The sequence below is a fragment of the Procambarus clarkii genome, chromosome 71 (genome assembly GCF_040958095.1).
Source record: "Procambarus clarkii isolate CNS0578487 chromosome 71, FALCON_Pclarkii_2.0, whole genome shotgun sequence".
Lineage (NCBI taxonomy): Eukaryota > Metazoa > Arthropoda > Malacostraca > Decapoda > Cambaridae > Procambarus > Procambarus clarkii.
In genome coordinates, this window is record NC_091220.1 from 18,356,804 (window position 1) to 18,366,823 (window position 10,020).

General features: G+C 42.0%; 1 protein-coding gene across 1 annotated transcript; it reads right to left on the bottom strand.

Moving 5' to 3' along the window:
* Positions 1-800: 800 nt before the first annotated feature.
* On the bottom strand, positions 801-9,788 carry Nup43 (Nucleoporin 43kD). The gene is made up of 8 exons (XM_045726371.2): positions 9,193-9,788; positions 8,289-8,384; positions 7,792-7,915; positions 5,897-6,010; positions 4,389-4,531; positions 2,802-2,940; positions 1,198-1,335; positions 801-1,044 (listed from the first exon to the last, which is right to left on the bottom strand). The coding sequence occupies exons 1-8, from the start codon at positions 9,319-9,321 to the stop codon at positions 869-871; spliced, it is 1,059 nt and encodes a 352-aa protein (XP_045582327.1). The 5' UTR covers positions 9,322-9,788; the 3' UTR covers positions 801-868.
* Positions 9,789-10,020: the final 232 nt, after the last annotated feature.

The following is a 10,020-nucleotide window of genomic DNA, read 5'->3' on the forward strand; positions in this document are numbered from 1 at the left end:
AGGGGCTGGTCCCAAACCTGCACACAGAAATAACAGCACATGAGACCAGAAGGTATGGCAGGATGTTCAGAATAACCCCATTGAAGAACAGAAGTGCAACAGGTACTCTGAGAGAACTCTATCAACATCAGAGGCCCGAGACTGTTCAACACGCTTCCACTGCACATAAGGGACATAACTGGCCGTCCCCTCAGTGTTCAAGAGAGAACTTGACGAACATCTCCAAAGGATACCTGATCAACCAGGCTGTGACTCATACGTCAGGCTGCGAGCAGCCGCGTCCAACAGCCTAGTTGACCAGTCCAGCAACGAGGCCTGGTCGACGACCAGACCACGGGGTCGCTGAGCCCCGGAATCGCCAAGGTAGCCTCAAGGTGGCCTCTTCTTTGGCATTCAATTATTCTTGTATAGTACATTATGAACTTTCTTCTGCCATACCATCAATCCTAGATTCCAGAACATTTGAAAGTCTAATCACACCTTCTAATGCCCCTCTGTACTCTGATGCTGGGAGTGTTTCTCCACCCTGTATGTGTGTCCTTACTTCCAAGCTTTTCCCTATTCACCCTACTAGTAACTGCTTCTCTACCTCTTCACCCTTTTATAACGGATGCAAACCCCTCCTGCCCTCTGTTTCATTCTTCACCTTGGCCCTCGGTCCCATTTGTAATCTTTAAGACCTTTAGCACTTATGAATATCCTGCAATACTGACAGTCTTCCAAGCTTGGTGCCTTCTTTTAATAAGTATTTTTTTTAAATGTTCAAGCAATGACAAGGTAAATCTTTTGGATACATAGTCTCAAATGCTACAAAACTTTATTATTCAAACTGGAATAGGACACTTAACATTTTCTCAGAATAAGTTTTTCAGTAAAGTAGAACTTGCCGAACTGTGTAAATTGCCTCGTTGTCAGAGCCAGCAACCAGAGTGGAGCCTTCTACATCAAGGGAGTTGATGGGTAGAGGTGAATGTGGGATCACATTTGTGGTGTCTATAGCTCCTCGAGCGACATCACTACTCAACCACACGGTAACACTTCCTCCTGTAAATATTGTACCATTTAGTTTTTTAATAACAGATCAACACTTAAAATCATTTAAGGGAACTTTGTCCATTTCCTATACCTGGTGACAAGGTAGCTAGCTCTATAATGATCTCTCCAGTATTACTAAAATGTCGCCATAACAGTTCTCACCTAACGGTTCTCGGGTACTTTTGAAGGGGACGTGTGTGGGTCTAGCAGAGGCAGAAGCATCCCAGTGCAGCAGCTGACCATCAAGCCCACAGGTAAACACATGCTCAGGTGCACCAGGATGGAAACATACTTCACTAACTGAAACAAGAGAAATCTAAGAAGTTGTCCAACTTCAATCATACACAATATTAAAATGTTTATCCATTACTTTTTCATGGTAGTAGAGAATTGTTTTCTGTAAGTTTGTAGCATAACCAGAGATTGCCTTAAGGCACCACTTTCACCACAGCGCTTTTTTTTTTTTCTTTTTTAACGTGTAGTCCAACCTGTCCTCCTACAAATTACGTAACTGCTATTTTGCACTACGCCCAAAAAGGCCATAATTTGAAAATTAAAATTTTTTTTTTTTTCAGAAATGGCAAGTTAAGGATCCTCAGGCAGGTTAGGAGGGCAGGAAGTTCTAAGACGTCAACATGAAACTTTCAATTAACGGTTTTCGTGACCTCTCCTAACTTAATAGTCTAAGCCAGAAGACCCAAAATAGAAAACGGGACAGTACACTAATTTTGCGAGCCGATTTCATCTTGAATTGCGTAAATTTAGCCCGAGTGCGCATTCGAGCAAAAAGCGACGTAATTTGTAAAAGGACACAAATGACAGGTTGTGTAACATTTACGTAACGGGTAAAGGATGTTGATGCGGGACGCTCGATGATGAAAGATAATTACAACTAAATTTTTAAGAACATGAAATTTGTAAAATGAAGATATCGTAATAAATTTATTTTCATGACACTCATCCTCAAAAGCTCAGGGTGTGTTATTTGCTGGCCCTAATAAAAAATGAGTAAAGTGGGTGTGGGTTACCAGGAGGTAAGTACTAGTACAGGGGTATAATGATGTTTTGGGTAAGATATGGTCCAAATAAGGAACAAACCAAAGTGGGAATAACCAGTCATGCTAGTATGCTAAAATCAAATGGTTTCACTTTACATTATGTCTCTAGTATAGAAGAGATGTCTTGTTAAACTATCAGGACTAGTTTTTTGTAACTTCAGTATTTTGAATAATGCCATGTATACAAAATATTTCAAATGCAACATACCAATGTACAACCCTGCATTATTTAAGAAAATATTAGCTCAGCCTCCAGACACAAGTAATTGTATAAGAGCTGCCTTGTTAGAACTATTAGACCTGCAGTTTCCTCAAGACTCGGAACTTGACACACACACTGGCAAAGAATCATCTTGACTTTACTTGATGTCCAAACGGTTTGGAAAGGATGGGGGAGGTAGAGGGATGGGGAGATGAAATTCTGGAAGAGGACACGGGGGGAGACATCTCCCGTCACGCAGGGTGCAGTTGCACCTCCACAGATCTCCAGTATCAGCTCTTGATACTCAATGGCTCAAAAGGGCCACCACTTACGGGCTATTCATGCCCGTGCCACCTTTTGGGTGGCTTAAACTTCATCAATCAATCAATGGAAGAGGATGTGGGTGTAGAGAGAGAGGTGGTTTGAAAGTTTGGTGGCCTGTCATCAATCATCATAGATATTCATAAAGTAAGATCAATGAATAATGGTCAGAGGAACACACTTACTTGGTCCATTGTGAGCAGATATTATGGTGAAGGGTTGGTTGATATTACGCATGTCCCATATAGCCAGAGCTCCGTCCTCCCCTCCTGCAGCCACCAGGTGTTGCTGTGTTGGGTGGCCAGCAAGGTCACACACGGCAATCTGTCAAAAAATATTCATCGGTAATCATAAAAAGTGTTGAGCCATTATGGCTACAGTGTGCAACAGATCTTTGATATTGTTCAGGGTGCCAAGATGAGCAATACCAAAGTCTGTCCCCGTAGATTCTATCAAGGGACGTATGATCCAAAGGATTTGCTTAAAAGCAATATTTTGATCTTGAAATAATACATTCTACAAGAGGTGTGACTTTTCAGAAAAAAAGTGGGATTAGACATTTTGCCTTTTTGAGCAATACATCAAATACTTGAGACTTCCTTTGGAAAAAAATAGTTTTGTGCACATTTGGATAACTTATTGCATGTAAATCAAATTATTGAATATATGAATAGTATATACATAACAATATATAAACCACATACAAGTGGCTATAAATATTATAATTAGTTTTTACTTTTGTTTTGGTGGCTCTGGCTGATCATTGTTGCACAGTAACAACAAGTAAGCAATTATCAAAAGAAAGCAACATGCTTGGAAGATTTTTTATGACTTTTCATGACACTACATTAACATGAATATCCTAATCTATGTATAAAAAGCTGATTGTTATCATTAAACAACTATTTATTTAGATAACCCCACTGTTTAGTGTAACCTTTTCTCTTGATATCTGCATACCTTTGCTTCCAAATTAAAATCTAGCCAATCACAAATTTGATGCACAAAATCCAAAACTGCCAGAATCTCTCCTCTAGGTTCATTTTGTGTGAAACAATTTTACGCAATTGAGAAATTGTATCTAGCTTCACGTAAGTCATCTTGTGCTGAAGGACAGCCATAAGTGCTAAGGTATCTTGCAATTGAGTCCTTGCTTAGGCAAACATTCTTTTACCCAAGATAACTGCTGTGAAACTGTCCCTCATATCATGGCCATGGATTGCACACCAGTGTCTATACGCAATGACGTGGCAGAAAAAAGTTAAAATAAAAAGTTGTATATCTGAGATATTGTTACTGTTGTATATCTGTAGATACTGTTGTAAATCTGTAGATACTGTTGTATATCTGTAGATACTGTTGTATATCTGTAGATACTGTTGTATATCTTTAGATACTGTTGTATATCTGTAGGGGAGCCGAGCGGACAGCACGCTGGACTTGTGATCCTGTGGGCCTGGGTTCGATCCCAGGCGCCGGCGAGAAACAATGGGCAGAGTTTCTTTCACCCTATGCCCTTGTTACCTAGCAGTAAAATAGGTACCTGGGTGTTAGTCAGCTGTCACGGGCTGCTTCCTGGGGGGTGGAGGCCTGGTCGAAGACCGGGCCGCGGGGACACTAAAGCCCCGAAATCATCTCAAGATAACCTCAAGATAGATCTGGTATGGCACTAATATTGCTCAAGAAATCTGCACTGGCACGTTCCTTAAATACACTGATCATGCCATTTAAAATTTAAGTAATAATTTACAAAATCTCGAGTTGATATGAACCTGGTCCGGACTGAGAAGAGTGGCCTTGGCTGGTTGAGATGCTCGAAGGTCCCACAACTTGAGGTGCCCTTGCATATTAGCCGTTACAACCTCGCTAGCTCTCACGTACACCACAGCATACACACTGCATCCACCCACACTTTCTAGAAATCAAAAGAAATAAAGGTAAAAGATTATAATGTGTAATAGGTTCCCGTTAGTTCATTTGGCAGAAAACTGAAAGAGAAGCTATTCAAGAATGGGGTCAGGTATAAATGGAGCACGAGTGGACACACAACCGCTCATTGTTATATCAACTGTAGCACTAGAGCTGCCATACTACCACACTCAAAGCACTTCGTTAAAACAGTTCTTAATATTATCAATACTGCGCAAACTTATTAAAAGCAGTTCTTAATATTAACAGTACTGTGCAAGCTTATTAAAACATTACAACAGAAGTCAAATAAACCTGCCCATCTTTACCTATAGTCAGAACTCTTTATTCATGTAGTCCATTACTCACAAAAGTCTTAATACATAACATAACCAAATGTATACATGCCCCGGGTGTCCTACCTGCATGTTGTTGTTGTTTTCCTTGTGGTTTAAACACTTTATGAATTATATTCTAGTATTAGGGCACCGTCCAAATGTTCTCCATCAGTTGCAAGTGTACAAATTTACTTTATAGAGCATAACTGTGACTGGGAAATACAAATTTCTCTCCCCTACATCACTGATAAATGAATAATCAACTTTCTTCAGTATCCGCATTATCCCACATGGTTACCCACTAAAGTATGATTCCAGTGTGTATGGGAGAGTAGATTATGCAGTCTTCATATACTGTACATTCAAAGCCCATTATTTGTAAAGGGGCTGCGCATGCAAGTTGCCACCAGATTCTTGATTTCAACAAATGCTTAAATTATCACATCATCTTGCTTATTCTAATAACTAATATTTAATAATGCCGCTTGAAAATAAGAAACTGTGATGGAGAGGGAAATGAATAAGGAGAGAGTCAGCTTGTTAATGAAAGAATAGTAGTATGGGGGCAATAAATTACTTTTTGTGGCACAGAACAAGGTGTTTGCATGTGAAATTCACAGTTTGTAAGGGTTAAGATGGCTTCTGTTAAGTTGTGGTGACTGCATATACACTGTATGGCAACAGAAGGGATAATTAAAGTTTTCTGTGGAGGTTGGAGAGAGAGAGAATATGATACCAAAATGTAGTGATCATTATTATGGGTGATATGAATAATAGTGAAGGACAGGCCCTGGAGCATAATGTGACAGATGCACATGCTGTGCCAAGTATTTCATACATTTTAAATTTATGAATATACATAAATATACTTGGCATGTCAAAGATGAAAGGGTAGATAAAGACCAAGTTCTTACTGTTGCAGAAACAATAATAATAGTTTTCCATATCTCATCTGAAAAAAAACACTACAGTATTGTACAAGTATTGACATTTAAATGTTTCATGGCATGATTCAAGTGTCAATAGCACATTACCTATGTTTCTGATAGGATTTTTCTGATTTGGATTAATGATGACAAGTTTTCCGTCTTCACCAACCGAAGCGATTTGATCTCCATTGGTGGCCAGGGCGGTGCATGGAGCAGGACCTGCCAAGAAATGGTAAATTTACAGTGCATTTGTAGTATAAAGCATTAACCCTTGGATTCCTTCCATTGTCGTGTATTTATTTCCTAGGTGACTACAGACATCACTACATAACAATTTTACATTTTGTGCCATTATTTCAATACTGGTGGTGCCTATATGGCTCCCACAGCTCAGTGGTATCACCTAGCAGTCATGAAGTCAGCGTACTTCAACTTCTGATCCACCATCATACAATAATGATGGTAGTTGCCCAAGCAAAACTAGACTGTACGGCATAAGACTTGCGTGGTATATTTAACACTTTTGTATAAAAATTTATAATTCCATATTTATATTGTTAGGTTTTGCTTTGGCCTATATGGAGAGAGATGAAGAGATCTGCATGTCTCGGGGCCAAAAAAGATTCCATTACGAAAATAAATTTAAAAAGGTTGGTGTTCCAAGCAACAACTTAAAAGAAAATGATTTATTTGCATAAATAACAATTACTTTCATGATTCATTAATTGATTCATCAGCTCAGAAAAACTGCAATGTCCAGAAGACAAAATAATAAGGAACAAAGCCATACTAAAGTCAGAGTCATTACTCTAACAAAGTGGTACAGTATTATAAGGTTAAACATGCTGGCAATTTACTCACAAACATAATAACTGAGAAATTGTTATTTAACAACCTCGAGCTAGCAGCAAATAACCTATAATGTATATCTTTTATTTGTTTTAATTTTATTGTCAACTGAATTTTTAGCAATTGTCATTTTTTGTAAGCATGTTATATACAGGAGAGAATGTTAGTGTAATGTAATACAGTATTGTACTGTACTACATGTAATGTAAAGTACAGAAAAGCATAGCTCTCCTGTACTTTAGCAAGCATAGCTTGGTTCCACCCGTGAATCTCACAACCTCAACAGAGTTGTATCTTGTCGGAGGCGGCATGATTACGAGTTGTGTTCTCATGTGCCCACATCCACTGTGAGGTTAAGCTCGGACTTCATTTTAGGCAAATGATAATTGTATCTATGTTGTATATGTTCCATTTCATGCATTATAAATATACATAATGCACACATCTAAATGGTTTGTTTGAATCCCTCAATTACAAATAGTTGTGGTGTTAATTGAAACTCTTATATGCAAATAAGTGCAATTTTACTTAAAGTGTTCCTAACTAAATTATTACACAACTGTAACTCTTTCCCCTAAAGGAATTAATTAAAAATTTTCTGTTGATATAGTCAAATAAAACAAATTATAAACACTGAACTTAATTTTGTGCCAGAAGATTCTCACATTATAAATTCTGATACACACATGACTTTACACTTCCAAAATAACAAACTCAAAAGTAACACATGACAGCTTTGACCAACTGAAGACGGCATGATGCTACAAGTAACTCAAACTGAAACACGCCATCTTCCCCCAAATTTTTAATAACCGACATATTTCTCTAAATTCATAACAATAGAATTACTGTACTGTACAGTATATTAATATGTACTGTAGTAGTAGTAGGCATCCATCAGTCTCGGGAGACTATGGAGTTGCGCTCTGGTTGTCGGTCTGGAGTGTGTTCACCTGGAATCAGGTGTTACCTAGCAGTAAAATAGGTACCTGGGTGTTAGTCAGCTGTCACGGGCTGCTTCCTGGGGGTGGAGGCCTGGTCGAGGACTGGGCCGCGGGGACACTAAAGCCCAGAAATCATCTCAAGATAACCTGGGGTGAGGCCACTCCAGACCACTCCAATGCTGTATCATACGTGCCATAGAGACCTACCTCCCATAAATGTGTGCGCTCTGTCCCAAGACATTTTTTCCTCCAGGTGATTGTTGCCGTCATGTTGGTACAGCTTTACGTCACCGAGGTTGCCGCCCACTGCAAGCATGTCCCGTGTGATGTACTATAACAATAAAATAAAAACGTGTTTATTTATGGGAACAAAACATTAGGTTTTTAAATCAAACTAATTCAGTAGTTAGGTGAAGGATGTTTTTATAATGCAAAATTTTAATTATGCCATATTTACCTCAAACACAAATACAGTACAGTATTGTTACTGTGAACCTCAATATCTATACTGTGTTCTGTATTAAATATTTTACCAATAAAGAATGCCATTTCCTAATGTTTCCAATATTGTACAGTACTGTACATGTTACTAAATTTCACCTGACAGCTGTCATTCTGCACATTAGCATACATATGAATGAAGCAAAACGGTTAACCCTAAGCCATGTTCGATAAGTTTTTTTTTATATAATTATATACACTACCTGTATGTCACTGACACTGCCTGGGTGAGGCAGCTGATGTATTTGTGTCGGGTCGTCATCCGACTCCGGGACGTGCCATACTTCGACAACATTATCCTGTAAAAGCAACATATGACATCAATACTCTTCAATTTATCTGAATTTACAAGAGGGCCACTATCTCTTTAGTGGCCTCGATGAGGACAGGAAGCTGGTGGCTTGTCATATATCCCCCCCCTCAATTTATCAAGGGAAAGGGAACTATCAGAAGAAAGTGCCAAGCCTTTATGGTTATAACACTGGGTCCCCGTGGGTGGGACCCCAGGGGGACCCACCGTGTCGTCCCAGGACCCCAGGGGGGACCCACCGTGTCGTCCCAGGACCCCAGGGGGACCCACCGTGTCATGCCAGGACCCCAGGGGGACCCACCATGTCGTCCCAGGACCCCAGGGGGACCCACCGTGTCGTGCCAGGACCCCAGGGGGACCCACCATGTCGTCCCAGGACCCCAGGGGGACCCACCATGTCATCCCAGGACCCCAGGGGGACCCACCGTGTCGTGCCAGGACCCCAGGGGGACCCACCATGTCGTCCCAGGACCCCAGGGGGACCCACCGTGTCGTGCCAGGACCCCAGGGGGACCCACCGTGTCGTCCCAGGACCCCAGGGGGACCCACCGTGTCGTCCCAGGACCCCAGGGGGACCCACCATGTCGTCCCAGGACCCCAGGGGGACCCACCGTGTCGTGCCAGGACCCCAGGGGGACCCACCATGTCGTCCCAGGACCCCAGGGGGACCCACCGTGTCGTCCCAGGACCCCAGGGGGACCCACCGTGTCGTCCCAGGACCCCAGGGGGACCCACCGTGTCGTCCCAGGACCCCAGGGGGACCCACCATGTCGTGCCAGGACCCTAGGGGAACCCACCGTGTCGTCCCAGGTGCCGCTGACGAAGGTGTCTGTCCTGCCATAGTCAGAGAGCGGCGGCTTCCACCTCACACACTTCACCTTCCTGGAGACATACTTCTTGCTCACCACCACGCCGCCCGCCATCATCCTCCTCCACACACTACTACCACCACTGGAGTCTGCTACCACCACTGGAGTCTGCTACCACCACCACTGAAGTCTGCTTCCACCACCACTGGAGTCTGCTGCTACCACCACTGGAGTCTCCTACCACCACTAGAGTCTGCTACCACCACCACTGGAGTCTCCTACCACCACTAGAGTCTGCTACCACCACCAGAGTCTGCTACCACCACCACTGGAGTCTGCTACCACCACCACGACCACCACTGGCGTCTGCTACCACCACTGGAGTCTGCTACCACCACCACGACCACCACTGGCGTCTGCTACCACCACTGGAGTCTGCTACCACCACCACGACCACCACTGGCGTCTGCTACCACCACTGGAGTCTGCTGCAACCACCACGACCACCACTGGCGTCTGCTACCACCACTGGAGTCTGCTACCACCACCACTGGCGTCTGCTACCACCACTGGAGTCTCCTACCACCACTACCACCACCACTGGAGATTGTTTACAAACACTGCTTGAAAATAACTTTTACTCACCGAATACAGTTTAATTATTGCTAGGTGAAGAGAAGCATCAGGTGTATGAAAGCTTTGGGAATATACGTAGATATAATACCAGGAAATAATAAAAATAAATTATCTATGTTCCAATTTCAATTTCAAATTTTGTTAAATTTCACACGTAACTGATGCTCCCCTATATATACC

What these genes read in the sequence shown, in the direction of transcription:
- Nup43 (XM_045726371.2), bottom strand. Translation starts at nt 9,321, where the DNA reads ATGATGGCGGGCGGCGTGGTGGTGAGCAAGAAGTATGTCTCCAGGAAG. An exon ending in AAATCCTATCAGAAACATAG is followed by an intron (nt 4,532 to 5,896) that starts GTAATGTGCTAT and finishes TTTGATTTCTAG; the next exon opens with AAAGTGTGGGTGGATGCAGT. An exon ending in AAGTACCCGAGAACCGTTAG is followed by an intron (nt 1,045 to 1,197) that starts GTGAGAACTGTT and finishes CAATATTTACAG; the next exon opens with GAGGAAGTGTTACCGTGTGG.